This window comes from Ambystoma mexicanum, chromosome 8 (assembly GCF_040938575.1).
Source record: "Ambystoma mexicanum isolate Mex_15411 chromosome 8, UKY_AmexF1_1, whole genome shotgun sequence".
Taxonomy (NCBI): domain Eukaryota; kingdom Metazoa; phylum Chordata; class Amphibia; order Caudata; family Ambystomatidae; genus Ambystoma; species Ambystoma mexicanum.
This window is the reverse complement of record NC_090929.1, coordinates 1,203,026,122-1,203,051,333: the sequence shown is the minus strand read 5'-3', so window position 1 is coordinate 1,203,051,333 and position 25,212 is coordinate 1,203,026,122. Positions and strand designations below refer to the sequence as shown.

The 25,212-nt window shown below is 43.2% G+C and overlaps 1 protein-coding gene across 4 annotated transcripts in view; it reads right to left on the bottom strand.

The window, feature by feature from the left end:
* PRKG1 (protein kinase cGMP-dependent 1) overlaps positions 1 to 25,212 on the bottom strand; it is a 2,834,149-nt gene that overhangs the window by 39,041 nt on the left and 2,769,896 nt on the right. For all 4 annotated transcript variants that reach the window (XM_069611305.1, XM_069611306.1, XM_069611303.1 and 1 more), the window contains one exon: positions 18,965 to 19,128. In XM_069611305.1, coding sequence (XP_069467406.1) covers positions 18,965 to 19,128 — 164 coding nt within the window. The remainder of the gene's footprint in view (positions 1 to 18,964; positions 19,129 to 25,212) is intronic.

Below are 25,212 nucleotides of genomic sequence, written 5' to 3'. Positions count from 1 at the left end.
GCCTTGAAGGTAATTCGGCATTAAGCCAAGCTTGCATTTTATGGTTATTGTAAATAACTGAAAATGGATTTGGGATGCTACGGGGAGCCAGTGCAAGGACCTTCTTGCTTGAGAAACGTGATCGCAGCGGGTCAAGCCGACTACTTGCACCACTTGAAGTCTATTAATAGTATTTTTTCTAGATCCATTGAGAAGGCTGCCACAATAATCCATCTTTGATACCATAATAGCTCTAGCCAGGGTCTGGGCATTTGCTTGAGTGATAAAAGGGTGCAAATGTGTGAGCAGTTTAATAAAGTAGATAGCTGAGGAAACCAGACTTCTCAAATGAGCTTGCATATCTAGATGTTGGTCGAGTACTACACCTAGAGTTTTCACTTTCTTCTGTGGTTTGATAATAACATCGCCAAGATCAAATTCAGAGTAACATGATCCCAGCTTCTTGATCATAGATTGTGTACCAATCAACATTAATTCAGTTTTATCCCTGTTGAGGGGTAGATTGTTTTCTATCATCCACTCTTCCACTAGGGAATAAACTCTGTTGAGTTCCTCCTCATCACAAGAGTGGGAGCCTGCCAAAGGGATGATGCACTGGGTGTCGTCGGCGTAATTGGTAAACAGCACTCCCTCTTGTTCTAAGGTGTTGAAAAACGGGGCAGTAAAGATGTTATAGATACAACGGGACAGGAAGGCCTACATACATGATGCCTATAAAACAATCACTCTTGCCTGTCAACGAAGACACCATTGTATCTTCACTAATGAAATGAATTAATGAAGCCCAACAAAACACCAGTCCTACAACAATTTACATATCAACCTTCAGAAAGCTACTGAATAATCTCCTTCCCCACAGCAAAAAAGGCAACTTCTGAAAATATTGAAAATGCTTCTGTGTTTTCTGGTTGTTCAAGCATGGCTTACTATTATTCAAATTAACGAAATCAGAAACGGGCAAACATGTTCTTACCAGATGTATCGCTATGATAAAGGTCTACACATCATTCTACATAGATTTTGTCCATAACATGGAACATGTTGGTAGTAACGAATTCTGGCATAGAGCCGTCAATGCAAAGGGAAATGGAATGAAATTATACATTGCCGTGTATAATGTTTGGACGACCATCGAGAAATTATTGGACATAAACATATAGCGAACTGTCAACTCATGGATGGCCACCTTCTTTTATTATGGGAAAGTTTTTATTAGGAAAAAAAAAAAAAAAAAAAAAAACTCTTTATAATCTCCTCATTAGCAATATCTATTTGGACTTGTAGTCTTCAATATATAAAGGCATTAATATTCATCTACTGGTGGACTATGAATACATCTGTACATCCTTTTAATTTTGAATTCTGAATGTAACTTATCTCACTTTTTATTCTTAATTCTTTTTATCTTCTCTTTTTCTCTTTCTTGTTTATCTTTCCTAAATCTGCTTTTTAGGCTACTACTTTTTTTTCTTTTTATGCATTTAATATGTCAGTATTTACTTTTATGATCAACTGTCTTCTTTTTGTTGAATGTAATTTCTTATGTTATGTGAAAAGCTTATAATAAGCTGTAACACATTAATAATAAATTAAATTAAATTATTCAAATTCACATACTATTTTATAGAATTGTCTAAGGCCTAGCAGGAATAATTCCAATAGTTACCACCATCAATGCTCATTTAACAGGAAAAGTTGATTTGTGGTTCAGGACTTGCAATTTCAAACTAGATATAGTCCATTAATGTGCAATGGATGAGCTAGTTTCTAACTGATAGAACATACATCAACTTATTCTCCTTGTTCAGGTCTAATTTACAATCCATTACCTGTGGAGTTCCCCCAGTGATCAAGTATCTGCCTCTTTCTTTCAACATCTACACAACCCCTTTCGTGACGATCATTAAGTTGTATGGGCTCACCTGATACAACTATACAGATGACACACAAATCATATATGAAATGACCAACGGTGGAAACTCCAGCACCACACTCAGGAACTGCCTTATGCGAATAAGTGAATGGAGGACTGACACGTACATAAAACTAACCATGTCTAAATTAAAACAATGATGGTCTAATCTAGCGCCGTATCTGAAACATTTCCTCAGAGCATTTGGAAATGGTTAACTGTACCAAACCATCTAAAGAAGTAAAAAACATATGCATGATAATGGATGACTGACTCGCCTAGAAGCCCAGGTCAATGCAATAACCACAAAATTGCTTCTACTATCTCCACTCTATCAGACATATTATGCCCTACTTCTCCTTCACACACAGGGCGCTAGCCATCCTCTCCCCGATTCTTTCAAGAGTCGACTACAAAAACAGCAGTTGCCCAAGTATGTACAAACAAACTTCAATGGATCCAAAAACAGTAGCTAGACCACCACTCATACTTAACAGGCGGGAACACATAACATTGGCGTCCAGAGCACTACATTGGCTGCCAATCCAAAATATTATCTATGCAAAGTTCACCTGCATCATCGACAGAACACTTGAAAGTCCAGGAGCAGAATTCTTTCAAAATAAAATCTCACTCTCCTAATCCACCAGAGACTCAAGAAAAGAGAAACAACACACTATTAGAAACCAGAAGATTTTACAGAGAAAGAGTAGAAGCATCTGCCTTTTCCTCTATGGGGGCAAAAAGCAAACACACTACCAAGGGAAATCCTTACCATTCAGGACCACCTGAAATGAAGAAACCTTCTAAAATACTGGCTTTTCAGTGCTTAACAGACAAAGTTTAATCCACACCCATTAAACAGTGGAAAAACTATACTCAACAGTACTTTCACATGTGGACATAATTTAAGGGACAACATTCCACCTAGAACACAATGTACAGGATTCTATTCGACATTACATCAAGGCACTTGGAGAACCCTAAGAGAATGCCTTCACTTTTCCCCAGAATACCTAAACCTCAGCAAAGAACATCTTCATGCATCAACCACTAAAGCCCAACATCTCTCACCAGGACACAGCTGTCAGCAAACCGATCATTTGAAAGCACTATAGAAACCCAAAGTACACTCCCCACATTTTGACTACCCTCAATCTCTCTCCACCTTATTCATCACACACAATTGCAAACCAGTCACTCACGCCGTTTTTATTTTTAGAAGACCCTCTCCACAGACTCCAAACATCACAGACCTACACTTCAAAGTACAACTAAGATACTCCTGCACAATAAGAAAAGGTGCCCCTCTGAACACAAAGCCATCATGCTTCCTAGATTGCACATCAAGAATGTTTGCTGTCAGAGCTCTGGGCACCTCCCAATCTGCAACCTCAATACAAAGCACTGCAAGCTTGCATTTCCCTCTACCCCTACTAAGCAAAATCACCCACTCTCTTTCACATCTGCCAGAGAGCCTGGAGACCAAGAAAATGGCAACAGTGCATGGTACAAATATTAATAACCTAACGTAACAGAATAACTACTTCCTTGAAAGCCAGAGTAAGGATTAATGGTAAGCTTATCATGCTAATTGTGCTTATTGACCTCAAAGAAGACTCATCTATTTGTAAAGAGCAGCTGACTTTTCCCTACAATGCTTTAAATAGCCCCACCATTTTAAACTCAGCCCTTTGGAGTTGCTGGGAAATTGTGCCCTGGGTTTTGCCAAACATTTGGGACTGTGTCTTTAACACAAATCCTGTGGATCCAGAATGTAATCAAAAGCGGATTCATATCCCATTCGCCGGTGGCAGTCCCTGTGCTGGTTTTGTCTTACAAATAATGTTTCCCAAAACAAAGGTTTGAGAAACTATTGATGCAAAGTTGAAAGTTCTCAGAACCTCCTTGGTTCATGAAAACACTTTCGCCCTATTCCATTTTGTGCTTCCACAATTGAAAGTACACAAGACACTTAGGGCCTGATTCACAGAAGTGTTTAAACATGGTGCAATCCCATTGGAAAAGACTCTGTGAATCCGGCACTTAACAGATGCACATTTTCTAAAACAGCCTTTAAAAATGTTTTTGGTAGAGTTCTAACTTGATTTTACTTAAAAACATTCTTAAATTCATTTGTATTCTGATCCTTCATTTCTCTCCTGCTCTTATTTTATAGGATTGTCCGGTCTATTTTGAGGTTATTTGTGGTGGCTTCACTAACCTTCCGCTTCATGTGAAAGGGGCACTTATGTAGTTTAACTGCAATTGCTGTAACACTGTATTACAATGACTGTATACAATCATTGTAATACAGTGTATTACAACACAGTGTAATACATACAGTGTAACAGAGTGTAATACAGTGTATTACAATACAGTGTATTACAACAATGTAACAATGACTGGATTACTGTAACAGCCTCTTTCTAAATCTACCTGCCTCCACTCTCCACTCTTTACAACTAATCCAGAACAGGACTGCAAGACTTGTCCTTGGCCTCAAGCCTTGGGATCGTAACTCTCCAGCCCTGAAATCCCTTCATGGGCTCCCAGTGGATGAAAGAATTACATTTAAAACCCTCTGCATTGTCCACAAGGCTTTCCGGGGCCTGGGTCCAAAATACCTTCAAATATCCTTCCGTTAATACCTTCCCTCTAAAGCCCTTTGCTCCTCTACTCCTAACTCCCTCAGGGTTAGTCATTTTGCAAAGAAACGAGCTGGGGGTAGATCTCTGTCTTCAGCTGGTGCCTCCCTTTGGAACAGCCTCCCGGCCACCTTGAAAATTGAGGAAAACCATCTCCGGTTCCGGAAGCACCTCAAGTCCTTCCTCTTTGCCTCTGCCTTTGCCCCCCTTCTCCCCTGTTGATCTGTTTCTTCTCTTGGCATCGTGCACCTGGCCACCCTCTGTCATTCGGTCCCAGGTACCTGCTAACCCTGCCACCCTCCTGCACTGCCTTCAGGCCACCCTCTGCACTAGGGTTCTGTACCTGTACCCATACTGTCCCCCTCCCACTTTTCTTCTGCACTTATCAGATATACCTTATCTGACTAACTTTCACCTGCCACTTGCTGGCTGCACTACCATGGTTTATCTCCCTTATTTATTTTTTTATTTTGTATTTATTTCTGTTTTCTCTCCTCTGCTACGCACCTTCCACCCCCCTTCCATGCACTTTCCCCCTTTTCCCTTTTCTATGCACTTGCACTTTCTTAAATGTCACTGGGCCTAGTAAGATCGCTGTTTTCTTTTTTGTTCTCCCTTGTTCCCCTCCCTTTTTGCCTGGTTGCGCTCTGAAACACTTGTGTATGAGCGCAATATAAATAAAATATAATTTCATTTCATTTCATTGTCTGCAGAGATTTTATTTTATTTTATTGCTTGCAGCGCACACCTAATTCAAGAGCAGCAGAACCCTTTACAACAGGATTGTGCTGGGCTTGACATTCTATACAGTAACGCAGAACTGTTTGTGGAGGTGGAGAGGGATTTTTATTCATTCAGCAGGTATTGTTGGAAGAGCCATGTTTTTAGTGTTTTGAGGAACTGGATATGTGGCTCCAGGTTACTAATGTATTTAAGTTACAGCCTGCACTCTCCCTCTATTAGTTTGGCAGCAACTGCACACAGAGTGAAGTCACCAGCTATGATTATGGTGACTCTAGAACGTTCTATTTTCACTAATGATACTTAGAACTATAAAGTTCTGTCCTGGGCAGAGATTCTACACGATTTGAATGTTTTGTCAGCTGACATAAATATTGTTCCAGAATTGTATATAGCCCAGTACCTTTTAAACATGTTAAACACATTCATTGCAAAGAGCTTTGTTCACCCCAATAATATTAATGAGCAGAAAGTCAGTCCAATATGGATTCCACATATGCTTATTTATACATTTAAATATATTATATGTATACTTTCACATTAAAACATGGGCATTTGCCTGAGCAAATAACAATATAAATATATATTTTTTTTATTTAATCAAAATTAGATTTTTACAAAACGTAAGTAGGCTGCAGAAAATTTCCTGTTCAGTTCTTATTGACATTATTTGTCTCTCTAAAAGTCTCTAGGCTAGTTCATCAGAAGGTTAATGATTTGATGAATTTTATAAGTTGCTAGTAGCCACTGCGTCTTGTCGCCACCAATCAATCGGGCCCAACACGTAGGTTCGTCCAACAGAAGAAAGTCCGAGGAGATGTGCTTTAAGTATCGTTCTCTTATGTGTTGATTACTGGGACATCTCAGAAGTACATGTTGAATGGTTTCTTTTTCTGGTGTTTTACACAAACGACACAGGTTCGAAGGGGACTTGCCTCTAATGGCCAAGATCTCATTTGTTGAGAGTAGGTTTAGCCGAGCATGACAATATTTAGATATGTAAAACAATGCAGATATGATGTCTAATTCTGAAACAATGTTTCAGAACAATCCAACTTCATCAAATGTATTGTGTTGCAGGACCAGGTCTCAGATTTAAAGGCATTCTTATGGAATAATGATCACTTGCTGAGGTGGATGGTAATTCTGCACACTGGTGGATAATAATCGCATGGAGTGTGATTATTTAAAGCAATCCCAGTCTGTACGAGTGGGCTGGAAAATAGGCAAGTTGGCTCACTTTCCACAAGCCAGGCGATTTCCGCTAGAAGTGGTTCCATGTGGAGCTCTCTGATAGCCAGCAAACCCCGCTGTACTCACTGCATGATGCAGCACACAGATCGGGCCAATGGATGATCGTGGAAAAATGTCCTCAATTTGTTACCAGCAGAGGTGCATGTCTAAAGTAGGGCAGTTTTCTTCGTGCACCACAGCTTTGGGGCTGATCACGACTTGGACGGTAGCCCTTAAATGCAGTGGTATTCGGTGTTACCGCTGCATTTAAGGGCTGGCCCTATCACCAGTCTGGCATGTTTACCAATGGCAATTTTCGGCGCAATTACCGCATGGTAATTGCACCCAAATGGAATGGGGACTTCCAGTTAGCGCCCAACCCATGATCCGGAGGTAAGACCACCAGATGGGTGGGCGCGAACACTAATAAAGTTGGGTGGTGTCTCAGCCGGTATACCGGCCAACTCATGATCAGGCCCAAAGAGCCGGCTATACAGGGGAGCTTGTGGCGTGCCTCTACCCGGTACTTCGAGGTGAAGGTGATGAGTGTCAGGTACCAACCAGTCGTAGCCTCACAATTAATTAATTTATTATTGACTTGTAAAGCACCTATTGTGGACACACTACTTAATGTGTTCTTGCTAGGTGTACTTCCACTGCTGGTTACTCAATAGGGCCGTCCGTCTCTGACAATATATTAACAGTACACGCTAAAACAGCTGCACGGATAGAGGCATCAACTACTTAATGTATTATATATACTATGTGTGGTTTAACCAATGAAGCACATATGGTAACTGCAATTGCAAAGACATTCAAAGGTAAGTCTTCAAATATGCACCAGAGAAGTGTGCGATGGATAAGAAACCAACCAGCAAAGATTCTGTGTGTGGTCTATTGTGTACTCACCATCAGATGACATCAGATTACTGTAGTAAACTCAAAATAATTTGAAATGAGGCATTGGGACAGTCACCTTTGATTCGCCTTTATGCACCCCACAAAGTGTTCCACAGGTGCATATGTCATGAAATAAACCTAACAGCACTCAGTGGGAAATGCGTCACATGATAAGTGAAGGATGAAGGAGTGTGCTTCATAATATAGCCAGGTGTTAGCAGTGATACAAAGACAGCCTTCCTGCCTCCCTGAAACTTGAGGAGAACCATCTCCGGTTCCGGAAACACCTCAAAACCTTCCTCTTTGCTTCTGCTTTCTCTCCTCCCCTCCCTTGCTGAATTCCTGACCGAAATTGCACTGGTAACCTGGCCACTCTTTTTGATCCCTGGCCCAGGCCCCGTCAATTAGCCACCTGCACTGCCTCCCTGGCAACCCTTGCACTTGGGGACCGTTGTTCTGTATCCCTTCCGTCCCCTTACTAGCGCTTACGTCTGCACTTCCTTGCACTTGCCACTAGCTGGCTGTTTATGTGTCATATTTATTTCACTTCCCATGTACTGCACTTCCCCTCTCCCTTCCCCCTGCGCACTTTTCCTTTCCCCCCTTCCCATGCACTTGCGCGATCTGAATGACACCTTGTTTGTCCTCCCTTTGTCCCCCCCCCTTGCCTCGTCGCGCCTTGAAACACTTATGTATAGGCGCGTTATAAATGCCATATCATATCATATCAGGGGGTGATTGAGAAAATGACCCTTATGTTGGCTTTGTTATGCTTCCATGGTATGCGGATAAACTGTAGCTGGTGCTGAGCGCTGATCCACACAAGGAAAGGGACTGCGCAACAATCGCACAGTAGTTGCACGAACCCTGCCATGGTTTGTAGAGAAGAGCTTGAGGAGAAATACAAAACAGGAAACACTAAGTGGACAAAGCACAGCTGTTGTTTGTGGACACGTTGCTTGAGAATGAGGGAACTTCTCTGATGCGTTTGCAGTGAAGATGCTGTGGCACTCAGCCACCATATCACAGCTGCGCGATGTCAAAACAGTGGACAGAGCTGAAGCTGTGAGGGCCGTGGTAAGGGCTGAATGCATTCATTAAAACAAACATAGCACATGCTAACGCACATATATACCTGTGGAGTAGGTGGAACCATTAGGAATCCACCGATCAGGAAGACCCATATTACCAGCAAAATGGCCCAGCAACCAGCACACTCAACATTGCAAACATCACTTCTCAAGTCCAAAACACAGAAATCTCCTGACACTTGGGGAGCTAGAATAACATTCTAGAGTGTCAGTTGTGCAGCAAAAAGAGGAGGAGGAGTACAGTTAATGAGAGATCCTTAAGTTGCCAAATAGAGCACAGAGGAAAAACGATATAGAAAGGGAGACATCAAAGCCTAGTAGTGGCCATTCAATAGAACAGTCACATATTAAAGGGAATCATACAAGAGATAGCCTGCTTGGAACCTTGCTAACGTTTGTTAGGAGCCAGGCCGGAGAAGAATGTTGGGGTTCCAGTCCAGATACAGGGGATAGCGCAAGGCCACCAGTGGCAACTAAATAGGTTGGCTGTAGGTTTATTACTGCAGCGTGCCAAATGCCTGGTTAGACGAGATCAAGATACTAACCAAAGCCATCCATAGGACAATAGGGGAAACTTGAGGTCTTGCCTCATTAAAGTATGCAGACACCCATAGGGCAAGAGGGGTAACAATGCAGGACTTACACAAGTAGGAGATTCAAATCTACAGCATCACAGAAGTCTATTCAATGCCAGCATTGTTTTTTAAGGTCAAGACAAAACAGTGTGCTCTGGCACTTAATTACTCAGAGACTGTCCTGATTTGACAAATTTTCTTGTGGGTGTGGGCTCCCGGGAGCTTGGGATTTAAAATAGGGTCTGGACTGAGGATTCAGGGCACTAGATCCTCACATTCACTATATTGATCTATTCCTTCTTCCCTCCACTGTTTAGCTTTGTGCGCTGGTTCCGGTGCTCCTCCCACTCCTGGCCACCAATCAAATGGAAAAAATACTTTTTTTTCCTCTGTAGATTGACATCGCTTGCGCAGCCAATCTCTCGATTAACAAAAACCATTCGGACCCCGTATAAACCCCAGGGTGCAAATGGCTTTCATTTCGCTGTGCGGTGTGGACATGGCCAGTAGCAGCCCCCAGCCCTCGCCAAGGCCCTCAATTCGATTGGGCCTACCTAGGCTTTGGCTGGTGAGCCAATACAAGCCGAGTCCGTCCGCCACAGCGGGGGGTGAAAGCCACATTAACTTTAGAGGGTGAAAATAGGCCAAACACCATTGAATGGGTGCGCTAACAGAACACGCTTGCAATTTAAAACACATCTCAATGAGTGCATGCACATTGTAATGTTCCCGTGGCACTATCGAACCCAGGCTCGGAATCATCTCTGTGTAGACTTTACTTGACTGCAGTGCATATGCAGCCATACCAAGTTTGAGATGGAAGGCATGCATCATGTGTGACCAGGAGAATGTGACGACAGGTTTTCAGACTGGTACTGCAAGCAAAGAGAGCTGGCCCAGAAAGACACAGCTTTTGCCTTTCACAAATGGTCTAGGTGCATATATAGTATTGGTGGTCCTGACATATGCGGACGAATTAAAATGACGGTGCACCCTGTGCAGTGTTCAGATGCATACAAATAAAGTGTGCAATTTGTTTTATTCCAAGCTAGGTGGTCCAAAGAACGACTATGCACTACAATGAGGGATCCAAGCAGCATACATGAAAGTGAACCTCTGAAATACAAGAGGGTGTGGGTAACTCTGAGAAGAAGTTTCAAAAAATGGTCAAAACTGTCTATGTGTTCATCAAACGCAAACGAAAATGAGTTCCAAGTGCAAACTTGAGCAAAGCAATTCACAATTGGGATAATAAAAGGAAGCCCCGTTTGTTCTATTGAAATGCAACATACCTCCTACTCCCGGTTCTGTGATAATACTGGAAGCTATGCCTTGCACAAGTAGCATTGTTCATAATTCAGAACATTGCTTTTAGTATTTAAGTGTTTTGATTGTTTGAAAGAAAGGGGGTTGATGTGAGAAAGAGGAGTTTATTTCCATGATACCGTGGTTTTATGACTGCAAGGATGAGCAAGTCCTGTAAGGTGCAAATTGCAAATGGACTGGTCAACATATAGCAAGAATACTGAAGTGGGGTTGGAATGCCTGAAGTTTCAAAAGTGTATGCACAGAGAGTTAAAAAAAAAAAAAAAATACATTTGCAGGTTTTGTTTGGAATTTCAAGTTTGGGCTGGCAGAGCAGGGATTCCTTGGGGAACTGAGGGACTGACACAAGGCTATTCTGGGGGGATATGGCTGAGGGAGTTTGTAGGACAAAGGCAGCGGTGCTTAGCTCCTTGCCCTGACAGTGTGGTGAGAGATTGGTAATCATAACACTCTCATACTGTACAAATAGATATTCAGTGAGCACTAAGCGTACACGTGGGAAAAACCTCAGTACATCTTAATGAGAAGATTCATGGAAAAGAGCACATAGATCCTGCAAAGCATGCATGCCGAGAATGACTCTGCACAAGCCTGTGTGCAGAAGGAAATCTGCTCACTCTGCATATTCATGGAATTGCTACTGCAAAGTAGGCCTATCTGCAAGTTGTGGCCAGAATGCCATAACACGACCCCACGCAAAGCCAAAACAGCCACATTTACCTCACTTTGCAGACTCACTGGCTGTGAACACACGCACCCTGTGAAATCAGCATGGTGTCCCCCACAACAAACCAACCACCTCAGCGACACTGCGCCGAGTCCCATATAACTGCAACCGACACCACGAGAACATGCGGACCGTTTTCCGTAACTCATGTCATATTTCAATCAAATTGCATGCAAACCCCCGTAAAGCATTCCTGCACCCTGCTAAACTGCTTACTCACACCCCTAACTTCTATCGGAATCCCAACTGTGTGCACGCATCCCTAAATCCAACATGCGATCTTACCTCTGCGTGATGATTCCTATGCGCAAGTCTCTGTACGCCTGCCTTCGGGTGGCGGTTACATCGAGAGCTTTGCATGGTCATTTCCCCGATGTGAGGTTGCACCGTCAGATCCATGAATGCGATTTAACCTGCGCAGTTGTGGGCGAGCGATAGCCTCATGCGGGCCATCCCTCAGAACGGCCACATTTTCACTTGTTCTTCCCCATTTTGCAAGTTACATCGCCTACTCCAGGCTATCCGCAGGCCACACCCACGCTCTGAGGGTTGTCTCGCGCAAAGGCACTTTACCGTTCGCAGAGAAGTGCCGAGCCGTCCGAAGTCCCAGCAGAGTACGAAAAAGTCCTGCGAAGTCGATTCCATGAATCGACAAACAGGATTTCATGCATGGTTTGGCATGCAAAGTTCCTATTTGTCGCACAATAAAGTCCATGAGTCGGGCCCTAAAGGTTACTTTTGAACCAGCTAGGCTAAGACTATTTATTCTACAGTTGCACATCTTTAATTGGAAAGAAATTGAGACCACTTTAAAAGAAGAACATTTTCAGTTTAAAACATATTGAGCACAGATACACATTAACTGTGCATCTTATATAACAAACAAGCATTGAAAATGCCAACAGTTTGGTCTTTTGTGTAGGCATGGGAAAGGCACTTGCCAGGCACTGTCGTAGTGGTATTAACTGGCCATTGATGGTATCACGTGCAAAATGGAGTGGTTACCTGGGCATCTAAAAGCAGCACCTTGCTAATGCCTAATACTTATACATAAGCCACAACTGTTGGCTGTGTCAATGTTTGTTTTTAACAGGACTTCATGGAAGGACATGCATAGTGCTTTAAAATCGAGTACCTCAAGGCAGATCTGGTTAAGACATGTTTACTACACCAGTAGTGCATTGACAGTTCCAATAAAATCATTAACTCTCAGAAGAGAGATTTGAAAAACACTAGCAAGCACTTCTAGTGTAAGGTGTGATGGTAAGGCTTGATTAATGCGATCTCAAAGAGTGGCCTGGTGCGAGGTTTTTTTTGGACGGGTACAGGCCAGAACTGGGTGGGAATGGCCATAAGGATTAGCATGGCCATGGGCAGTCAATGAGTAGGCAAATACCCAAACAACCCCTTCCAGCTTTGTGTCCCTCCTCATTTGCCATTTCTCCCTATCTGTACCCTTGTGTAATAGTTTCAGCTTATAGGTGGCCACCTCATAGCCCAAACTAAAAAGAGCTCTGTGAATAAGAGTATCCTGGATGCTATTTCAGTTCAAGGCCATAAGAGTTAGAAGTTAAACCGTTTTTCTTTTCTACTTCTATGTCCCTACACAAGTACCAGAGATATAGGCATGACATTAAATCTTGAAAAGGTGCACTATTATTGTTGAGAGATGTAATTTTATTTGAGCTCTAAACTGTATGTTTTGATAGATACTTATGTAACCATATCGATAGGAAAAGGTTCAGTATTTGTTTACCAAACTTGAAACTTTAGTGAATAATCAATTATTACTCTGTGTTCTGAGCACCATGATGCATGCATGTGTTTCTATTGAAGTCAATGCATGTTTAAATCCAGAGGTTTTGCTTCCTTCTCATTTATGAAGTTGTAATGTGATATCTATATGAAATGAGTGGGGTACATGTGAAGAATCCTGCGGATCGCTCACTAAAGCCCCGCCATGGGAAGGGAGATGCTTCCTGATCCCAATACTGGGGGCGATGTACTGCAGGAGGATCACCTGGGTAGAGACAAGGCCCAGGGAAGTGGGGCAAATCCATGGGATGAGACACAGAATTTTTCCCTTAATAGGGAGACTCTTACCACTACACCAGAAGAGGATGTGATTTATTGTCACTTTAATACATCTCAATCTCCTATTAAATCTAAGGTGATAAGATCTAAGGTTGTAAACACCTAAACCTATTATACCAAAAGATAGAATCCATGTGTATGCTAAAAGCAAAGGTTTTCATCAATACCTAGGGTACACTACAAGGAATTGTGAACTTGTTGTCTTCACTAAACCAACTGCCTCTAATAAAATTAAAACCTACAGCCCCTCTGTTAAAAGTGGTATGGAAATTAAATCTACTCTTGAATCTACTAAAGAAGTAGAAAAACCTAACTTTTAATTAAGTAGACTACATGTCCCAGAATCCTATAGAAGAGGGTTGAGGAGGACATTAGATGTTGTAGTCAGGCAATTAACCCTAATAGCCTTTCCCACGTCAGGCAATTGCAACAAATGGCTCACAGCTAAAGCCAAATGCCAAACCTGTGAGGCATAGAAGGCTGCAGCAAGGAAGGAGCTAGAGCAGGAGTTGGAAAGCTAAAACAAAGAGGTGATGGCTGGAAGGTTTAGAATGAATCTTAACCACTGGCATTGCTCTGGGTAACCCTCCAGACCATCGTTATTCGCCTGCTAAGCCATTACAGAAGGGGAAAGAACATATTCAAATCAGGCTTGGTCAAACCCCAAAAGGGGCAGTCCAGCCCGAACTGCTAGGTCACATACCTTCTGCATGAGACCACAAGCATCCCCCAACATGTTTCAGCCTTGTTGGGCCTCATCAGTGAGGAGTAGCTTGGGTCTTTAGGCGCAGCAGGCACGGGACCCACGTCTGGGCATAGCCGTCCCACTCAGGGGGTGACAAAGCAAAAACAAAGAGGTCATGGCTGGAAGGTTTAGAATGAATCTTAGTTGGAAAGCTGGCAGTAGGAGTAGCAGTGGAAGAGCACGAGGCTGGAAATTCACAAGGAAGTGTGATCACAGAACAGTCACTGGAATGTAGAGACAGCAGATTTCACCTGCAAGCTCTGAGGGAGTCGTATAGTCTCAAACCCTGCATTGCCATGGCTGCACTGAGGAAGAAGTGTTAAGAGTGGAGTTTTCCCCATGAGCGCTGAGTAGCTGTGATTGCAGAGTCGTGACCGTGCTGACAACCAAGGCCCATAGCAGAAGGCAAGCCGAGGGACTGAGGATTGAAGGAGACTCCCCATTGGCGTGGCCAGACCACAGACACCCGTGCTGCAGAAGGGGGTGGGTCTCAAGAGGGCCCAAAGCAGTAGTAGCAGTTGAAGAAGTTGGGAGAGTAAAGGAGTCCACAACCACAGTGTTTCTGAAGCCGGGGAGTGAAGCTCTGCACCCAGATTGACACAAAAAGCCTTGCCGGTAACTCTTACCACTTCCAAAGGCACTTGCATAAATTTACAAGTGAGTAAAAAACGTTTTGTCATTATAGAAGTACTCTTTGACAATGGAAATGTAACACATACACTATTAGTGAGAGGAATAGATTGTGCGTGCAAAGAGAAGTTTATTATTTTCCATTGTTTAATCAATTGCTGTTTCTGGAGTGGTCGCCTGTCCCTAATTAAAGAGGGAATGCTTGCTGTGACCTATCGGATTTCCTGAAAGGAGGCTAAATCTGTCTCTGTGATTTTATATGGAAATACAAACATTTGCAATCCTTTAAGGGTTAAGATCTATCTTAAAGAGTGGTTGCGCACACTGAAATCTGTTTTTCGTTTGAAGACTGAACCTTGTAGAACTCAAACAAATTACTATTTAAATTCATAAGTTGTTGTACAGACTAAAAGAACAAGCATTACCCTGAGCCAAGATGCAAGCCCTTTCCAAAGTGGAACAAGTCCAATTTAGATCTGTCCATCAGATATACAAAGTTGTTAAAGGTTTAGTGTCCTCTAATAAAAGTGTTACATTGTTGCCTGAGGCTGGAAAAGTGGCAATACAGCTTCAGGATAATTACTGGAACCAAGAAGGGGTGACAATGCTGGGAAAGGGGACTGGGTGCTTGCAAAGAAGATTACAAAAATAATCTTTAATGCTAAAGACTGCCGATGTTGAGAGAGAGTCGGTCTTGAAGCAGAGGCAGGTTATACTTGTGGCAGTAAAGCAGACAGAAGAGGCAATGAGGCTGTCCTTTTCCTGTAATATAGGAAAGAAAAGTGCCTTGCCTACCTGTGGAGGTCAAAGAGTCGTGCCTTTAGTTGCCTAATAATCCAGAAGCCTTAAATTGAAGCAGAAGTACCTGAACTGAGTTAGTGTATACAACGGTCAGTGGATCTTACATTATACGTTGGTTGAAGTAGTAGCATACTATGAAAAAAGAAATAATGTTTTCATAGTAGCAGTAGTAGAAGGGTGGTTGTCCAGAAGAAAGCAATAGCCCAAAGAGAAGCATCCTGACAATCATACCAAATGTATATATAATTATAATAATACTTAACCCAAATGTACTGCAGAGATCCTAACCAATTGTAGAGCTGTAGAAACATGTATTGTTAACCCTTTTACTGAACTGTGTTGAATACTCTTGGAAGGAGTATATTATAGATTACCAGTAGTGCTATTTTCTTAGCTGGAATTGGAGGGGGAACCTTTTCAACTGGTAGCTGAAGAACTATTACCAGTGGGTTTTTGTTTGATGAACTTTTGTTTACCCATGTAACTTACAAGCACTGGTTTAAGACTTTTATTTTGCTTTGAACATATTCTTGAAGCTAACTTTGAAATTCAGGGGAAGGGATTCACCCAGTACAGGTGGAGGTCATCCATGTACTCTGCACTCATTGGTTATTGTTTTATATTGTTTTATTGTTTATCTTCGAATGTTTTGTTGTTTAGTGTGAGGACCAGTCTGTCTATGTGAGGATTGTTCCCCTTAACCTGTAGACTAGGTAGGTAACTCCCTGATAGAGTAGGGCAAGCAAGGTTTGTTTATCTAAAGTTGGCTTTAATAAAATGTCTAAACCTGAGAAAACTACAAGCAGTTGTGCGCCTCACATTGCTGACCCCTCACAAACACCAGATGTTGATTAACACATATTGGAACAAGAGGTTATCTGTGATGTTTTGGGATTACATTGAATGCGCATATAGTGCTTGAGGAACTACTGCTGAGCTCCTTTGTGAGGCTGGCACACTTTTCCATAGGAAATTAACTCATTTTTTAAACATGGTCTACTGGCCTGCAGTGGTATTATGAGCTTATACAAATCTGACAATGGAGTGAAAATTAAACATAATAAAACAAGCAATTTCTTAATTTCTTCAAAGAACCTTAATTCCCAAATCACGAGAGAGAACTGCAAGTTTACAAAGGAAATAAGTAAAGACAGGCTCAGTGGTTTCTCTTGAGTATGTTCCTTCAAAGAATATTGATACATAAACTGACAAAGGTCAGAGTCAGTGGCTAAGTATCAATGGTGGAGTGATGCCAACATGATAACACAACATTTGTTTAAGACTATCAAGGAGGGAAAAAGATTCACACACCTAGGTCTATGAATCTCTTACACATCAGGAATATCTACTATGTGTTAACTTAATTATAACCGTGTTAGTGATTGCACATAGGGTGCATATATACGTCCTACCTTTCTAAGGAAAGATTTGATGTCCTGTGAGGGAACAAGTTTAGGGGATAAAAAGGCATGCATGTGATTCATTGATAATACTTGCAGAATGAGTTATAACAGCCCTGGGGAGAGGGATATTACAATTGTTCTCGGGCCACACCTGTTTCTTTGGCCTAAGGCAAATCTGAGGGTACAGAACAAGGGCACAGGATGAGGAAATGTTACAGCGCTCACTCACAGGTCTGTAATGCCAGTGAAATATGGCAAAATCACAAACCAGTCAGATATTAAGCAATACAACCTGAGGGCGTGGGGGCTTACTGGTCTGGTAATGCACCAAGGCATCAATTACAGTCCAGAGTGAAAGGAGGGCCTTAACTATAGCCCCAGGGTACTACCAGACTGGTAATGGCCCCCCTGCTTGGGTTCTATTGCTATTAGTACCCCAGCACATTGTACCGTGAACTAATAGTTTATTTTCCTCGAGTTGAGAAACGGTGTGTTAACCGTTTAACAACTTGAGAAAAAACTACAAAAAAAGATGGCATGGTTTGGGGAGGAGGGAACTACAGGTAGTCCCTTTCCTCTTTCCATTGCTCCCATTCACGCATCAGGGACGTGCCGGGAAGAGAGACGAGGCAGGAAAATGTAAGTGGGGTGGGGATTGGTGGGGTTGTGAAGGAAGGGGTAGGGGATGCAGAGGGAGCAAACTTACCTGCTACCCGGCGAGGGAAAATGGCAGCTCCTGCTCTGAGGAGACTCGGAGTGGTGCGTTTCTCTGTCTGGTGAAGGCCCCATTCTGAGTCTTCCCGTTGGCTGGCAGGCCGACCACCCACCCCCACCACCAGGTACTAATTCAGCTTTTAAGACCCCTCCTAAGGGCTGTATCAAGAGTAATGTGTTATGAAGACTGTGGTAAAGGCCCAAGCACAGCAAGGACAGTTTACAAGGCTTCTGGTCCTATAACTCTTGCTATAGATCAAAGACAGAGTCTATAAAACTATTTTGTGTAGTTTCAACTGTTTAAAAAGGGGGATGTTAACAAGGTATCAGCAATCTGCTTAGAGCGGTTTTGGAGAATTGGCAGGACTGTCTGGCAGTATGTAGCTGGGCAATGATGGAGGGAGGAAAAAACAAGGTGTCAAATATAATGCCAGGCCATGTCTGCCGGGTCTGGGCCAGAAAGGAATCAGTTTGATAATGAAGGGTGTTGTTAAGATCCTGGATAGTATCTGCCAGGAGTGGCCACGACTGTAGGTAGGGAGAGGCAGGAGACTGGTCATGAAGAGTGGAGTCCTGGGATGTGTCTGTCAGGAGGGGCCTGGATGAAGAAGGGCGTGGTGACAGCAGCAGGACTCACAGCAGAGCTCCCGAGATGAGAGGCAGAACCGCCTAGAGAGGCCTGCTGGTGTCGCAGACCTGGGCATGATGCAACATCCCCCCACTGGTCTCACTGCGGGCCATATGAGATCCGTGAGCTACAGCATCTAGCACAACCCACAGATTTACCAATGGGGGAACATTGATCATATTCCATGGGACATGTTTGTTATCAATATTGACATTCGCATGTTGTTTCACTCTATAATTTTCTACTACTGAGTACATTTCTTTGTGTTTATGGGCTCATAATTTAAATTCAGCATAGAGGGATGTCATTCACGTGCCCTTAGTTTTCAATATGCGTTTTCAATACATATTTTCCTGCTGAGCTACTGTGTGGATTATAGATGTTGCAGGTTGCTGCTGCTGCCAGGGAAACATGCACCACAGCATACAGTCACATAAAATGCCAGAACATTGCAATACATCACGTTCATCCTCATCATTCAACACAGTGCATAGATGTTTTTCAATCCCAACCATTATATGTTTAAAAAGATTACAATTGCCATTTTTTGGGATTACACATGGGAAAAGTAAGCAAACATACTGTGTCTATCATTTGCTAAGTAGGCACTGCTTCTGCTACGTTGGAGAGCAGGGCATTTAAGTATTAAACATCGCTATGAGCCATTCCTCTCAATGATGCTATGCCACGGTTGACAAGGCTGCTTCCATCACTGTGCTCAAAGTGATACAGGCAGAACACGTCTTGCAAGTTGCTGATCTTTCGTTACCAGCAGTTCCAGCTTCAATGCCCATACCTGCCAGTCAGGAGTTCGTACATTAAGATTCCCAGTGACCAATAGTCCGCCGAAATGTCATGACCTTTGTTCAGGATGATCTCTGGGGCTACATATTCCGGAGTTCCACAAAAAGTCCATGTTTTCTTTCCAAATCCTATTTTCTTTGCAAAGCCGAAATCGACCTAAAAGAAGAACATTCCATCAATGGATAAAAAATGTGCACGCATTGAATCAAGGTGCTGTGTTTGGATTCTTGCAATGGCTATATAGTGCTTTCTTATTGGTCATATTGTTCCACCAGTAAGTCACGTGTTCACTTAGTGTCATGAAAAGCTGCCATCTTTTTCACTATCACATCAGTAAGCATCTAAGGCTGGGAAGATAGCTCAGCTGCAACATGCTTGTCTTCGGAATAATGTGATGCCTTGCAATGCGGGTTCGAAGTCACCCACCCCCGCGCCTGATGCTTAGAAGCAGGAGGAGTCCGTCATTAAGCATGGTACAAATCAACAATTACATAAACACATGCGTTTGTCATTTTTCCTCTGATACCAGCTGGAAAGAGCATCTAGTCCCTTGATAAAAAGCATATAATTATACACTCACAACAGCACTAAACAGCGCTTCCCATAAAGCAAGCTATATGATAGAGGAGGAGCATTGAATTCTAACGTGAAATAGTTTTCTGAAAAATGAAAATTGGGTTTAAAGAGAAATATTTTTTTTCAAACCACAAATATATATCTTCATGGGTTGCATAGAGCAACTAGGTTGTCATCAATAGGAAACGCTACAATGCATCAATGAACAGTTCCCTACGGATAACATCGCGGGCAGTACAGGAATACTCGCGGGCGTCCGCATATCATGTCTCATTTGCTGAATCTTCCTTCCCCTAGTGCTTTCAAGCTGTAGAATAGCGGACTTGCTGGGTAGAAGTGTGGTTTCGGTGAGTTGCCGGAAGGCCAGGTGATTGGCTGACAAGGTCCTCAGGCAGGGTGTAAATGATTCATCTGAGGAGCCAGAAGCTGGAGATCCTCAATTGAGGAATAATGGCAGCACCATGGAATGCGCCAGAGGAATGAAGAATCTGGTCTAGATTTTGGTTAACAGTAGAGAGTGTGTGCAGGGGTGGAGGGGAGGTTTAATTCATGGCAATAGCACCCAGGCTTGTGTCATGTTTGTATGTGTGGGTCAGATGGAGGTTTTTAGAAGTTACTTGGACTGCTTCTATAATGTCAGCGGGTGTGGGGGAAGTGAAGCAGGTCCAGTGTGCTCATCCCGTCGCCGCTCTAGCCTGGGGATTCTGAGAAACTCAGTAACTTGGAAAAGTAACCCATCAAATCTTCTTTGTTTTTTTACACATGGGGTAGGATACCAATCACCATGCAGAACACGTAGCTGGAATGATCTACAATAAGGGTTGGAAGCATCTTTAATGACATTATTGAAGATGAGCAAAATCCGAAGTATAATGGCCAAAAAGGTTTCTGAAATATGTGTTAATTGTAAGGAATTTAATGACACATAAGCTACTGCCTTTTCTATGTTCTGTTTTTTACAGCCACTAACTTAAGTGTCTTACATTTTTAGTTTATGAAGTTTAGTGGGGGTTTCCCACATGGAAACAGTGGAGTTAACTATTTGAAGAAGTAATTTATTTATGGAATTGCATAAATAACCATTGCCAAATATAATGGTGGGTGCAAAGACATCATTTATACATGAATACTGGTTGTCTCCATGACCAGCTGTCTGGCTTGGGAGCTGCCAGAGGCACAGAAACGTCTCTCCTAAACACCCGTGAAAGTCTGCTCTCTAACCTTGACTCAAGCATTCCATCTGTCCTCATCCTCCTTGATCTTTCCTCTGCCTTTGACACAGTCAATCTTGCCATCCTGCTCAATCGACTCAGTGAGAACCGGGCATCACTGATCAGGCCCTGGAGTGGTTGATCTCCTTCCTCTTAGACCGCCCATTCCTGGGTTAACTTGGCTCCTTTCTCTCTGCCTCCTCTCGCTCTGTCTACCTGTGCCGTTCCCCAGGGTTCTATCCTCTCACCCAGGGTTTTCAACCTCTACTTGGCCCTTTTGGCCTTCTTGATCTCTACCTTGTCCTCTAACCTTCAGTGTTATATGGATGACACTCCACTCTCCTTCAGGCTCCCCTCAGTCTCCTCTCCTCTCTCGCTCATTCCTCATTGGCTATACGCGATTCAGGACTGGTGCACCTCCAACGATCTCTGCCTCAATGCCAGTAAGATGGAGATCCTTCTCATTGGGACTACTGCTCCCGCTTTACCTCTCTCACTGTGGCCGCCCTCCTTGGGACCTCTTCCTTCGCCTTCCTGTGAGGCAAAAAACCTTGGTGTCATCTTCCACTTCACTCACATCTCGGATGTCGCCAAGAAGTCCCACTACAAGCTGCACCTCCTCAAAGGTACCCTTCCCATTCTTACCTTCACCCAGAATCTCACGGTCTACAGAGTCCTGGTTCTCTCTAAGCTCACTATTGCAACAGCTTCTTTCTCAATCTGCCTTTGGCCACTCTCCAACCTCTGCAACATAACAGGACTTCAAGACTTATCCTTGGCCTCAAACCCAGGGACCGTATCCCTCCAGCCCTGAAATCTCCCCACTGGCTCCCAGTGGCTGAAAGGATCAAGCTAAAGACCCTTTGCATTGTCCACAAGGCTTTCTGGGGCCGGGGCCCACACTTCATCCAGCACTCTCTTCCTAAATGCCTTCCTTCGTGAGAACTTACCTCCAACTCTCTATGGGTCAGATATTTCTTCAGACACAGAGTGGGGGTTGGATCTCTCTCCTCTGCAGATGACTCCCTCTGGAATGACCTCCATGCCACTCTCAAATTTGAGCCAAGCCACCTGAAGTTCCGGAAAGCAGCTCAAATCTTTCCTCTTCTCTTCTGCTTTCTCTCTCTCCCTCCCTTGCTGATCTACCTGGCTGACACACAGACTGGCTGCTTGGCTACTGGGCAGCAGGCTCTCTCTTGATTAGTCACCCCGGCACTGCCTACGGGCCCTCCATGCACTTAGGGGCCATAACTGTAAACTACAGTCCCTTGCTTCCTTGCACTTACCCAGAGCTGTGTTGTCCTGTGCTGCACTTATTCAGAGCATTGCTGCCCTGTTCCTCTGTCGCTCTACCTGGCGCTTCGTCTGCCCCCTTGCCCCTTGCACTTCTCGTTCTCGCACTTGCACAATCTGAATGACACAAGACCTAGTAGAATCGTTTGCCTTGTCCTCCCCCTGTCTTCCCTCCCTTGTCTTGTCGCGCCTAGAACCACTTTTGTACAGGTGCGTTATAAATGACTTATCATGTCATATCATTTAATGGTTTTCTAACAGAACTCTACCAACTACATCAACGGATGAATGCACGATGTGATATTGTTAGCTCTGGCAGGGACTGTCATGCAATAGGTCTAAATATCTCTTCAACTGCACACACTCCAGTGTATTGTGTAGTGTCTGGGGAGCCATTTGCCCCTTCTGAAAAATATATACTTGCTCAATGATATACTGACATCTGGGAAATCCGCCTTGTCTGTGGCAAGTAACTAGAGAGAAATTAATGACTCTTATTTTTCAAATTGCATTGTTCTAGTACTCAGGGAAAACTTTCGACAACATAGGAAAAGTGTATTTAAGTTGTTTACAAGTTGGATGTCCCTTTGATGGGGCAGGTGTGTGTCACATGCAGTATATTGGATAGTTTTAGCAGCACCTACGGTTCATTTAACTGTCCAAGTGTGCTGTTTACCCCAGTTGAAGCTTCTGTTTCTGATTAGGGTAATGTCTTACTTACCCAGGATATATAAGATACTCAAATCCATGTTTTACTACAAATCCATTAATTCCCTAAACATGCTTTTTATTTAAAGGTGCTGATCTTTTTTTTTTTTTAATAAAGTGTACAGAGCTATTGTTGAAAAAACACTTAAATGCACTGTGGTGTACAGGAATCCAGTGTGAAACCACTGTAGTGGTGATTCTGCGCAGAATGAACGTGTCTAACATAACATTACATAACATATTGACTATTTTACAAGGTGTCATAACTTAGTTTAAATATCTTCTGTCCATCACTGAGAGCAACAAACCGTACACTTTTGATGCTGACACACGTTGTTACAACCTGTGGCAAAGACCACGTGTCCAAGGGAGGAATATGTGCTTCAGGTAAAGACTTACGGGACTCAGGATACTCTTCTTAAAAAATGATTTCAATGGTGAATGGTGAATGTAAGGAACTGAACTCTAAACACATGTTTTGGATTTCGACATTTATTCAAAAGAAAGAAATCCTCAAGGCGTCTACGCCATGCATAAATAACAAAGCACATCGAGCTGGGGGTAGATCTCTGTCTTCGGCTGGGGCCTCCCTCTGGAACAGCCTCCCTGCCACTCTAAAACTTCAAGACCTTCCTGTTTTCTTCTGCCTTCGCTCCCTCTCTCCCCTACTGATCTGTTCTCTCTTGGCACCGTGCACCTGGCCACCCTCTGTCCTCCGGGCCCAGGTACCTGCCCACCTGGCCACCCTCCTGCACTGCCACCGGGCCACCCCTTGCACTGGGGACTGTATCTGTACCCATACAGCGCCCCCCGTTTTTTTCCTACACTTATCAGACCTAACCTGTCTGCTGCCTTAAATCTAGCACTTGCAAATTGCTGGCTGCACTAAAACTGTTTGTTGCCTTTATTATTTATTTATTGTTATTTATCTGTTTCTCCTCTTCTTCGCACTTTTCACTTCTCCCCCCTTCTAAGCCTTCTCAGCACTTTTCCCCTCCCCCTCTCCCATGCACTTGCGCGTTCTCAATGTCACTGGGCCTAGTAAGATCGCTGTTTTGTTCTCCCCTGTTCCCCTCCCTTGGCTTGTCGCGCTCTGAAACACTTGTGTACGAGCACAATAGAAATAAAATATCAATATCAATATGTTTGATATATGTTTGTAATAGAAATAATATTACTTTATTTTGTTATGAGGATATTTCCTATGCAAATCCTTCAGAATCTACCCCCATTTGAGAAGCAGATAAGTCTGTTGTTTAGATGCCTACACCATATAGAAGTCTATAACAATTCAAGTGTATAGCACCCCTCTCCATTTCTACTGGAGAACGACCTTATCTATCCAACAATGAGATCAAAGGTTAGAAAAGTTTTAAAGTCAAAGTAAGAACCTCAAATTGGGATTGATGTTCACTAAGCATAATTCCTAAATTGCTTGAATTGGGCCCTGCAGTGATGGACACTTCAGCTGAAAAGTAACATGTTTGGAAGAATCTATATAAATGAACTAATGCCCCAAATGAATATCTGTGCAAGCATCCAATTAATGCAGAGATCCTGATTGACGAAAAGTTCAGGCACAAGATTTTTCAAAAGAATGGTATAGGAAGGAGACACACACTGGGTCAAGGATTGTGTATAACCCATTGCCATTATAGTGTCTAACACAATAAAGGTGGAATGAACATATTGTGAGTCTTAATGGATTGCCCTACAAGTTCCCGCAAAGGAGTTGGTCTTCAGGCAGTAGGGAAGTTTGGTCCTTCTTAAGGTAAGCACGTGGATATTTATATTCTCTTTGCTTAGAATGGTCAACAGTTGGAAAACATTGGCCCTCATTACGAGTCCGGCAGTAGCCGTGCCGGTAAAACCGGCAGGCTGCCCCCGGACCTGCAGTGAATTACCGGCGCCGGACTTGCCGGCTGTACTGGGGCATTACAACCCCGGTGGTCCGGTAAATCCGGCGGCGGCAATTCTGTTAATACCCATTTATGGGTATTCCACGGGGAATGGGACCACGGAAGACCGGCACCATGTCATAATGGTGCCGGTGTTTCCGTGCATCCCTGCGGCCGGGTGCCGTTCCACCCACCAGGTCAGACCTGGCTGGCTGTACGGCACCTGCCAGCAGAACTCGTAGTTTGCCGGTCCGGAAAACGGTGCCGGTATGGTTTGACGGGCACCTGTTAATTCCGGACCGGCAAACATGTAATGAGGGTCAATATCCTTTAACATTGTGTGTTCCAAAATATGAAGGATTTCTAAAAGTACATTTGTGAAAGTTCAGATAACCTATTGCTTCTCCAGATCATACATCTTACCAAATAGGACAGCTTTTGGTAGAAAGAAAAGAACCAAAACCTATTGATTTGCTAGAATAGACGATTCCAATGTTGATTTTCTTAATAACTCCGTAGTACCTTCTCAGTTTCTGTGGTGGTTTTGCAGTGGC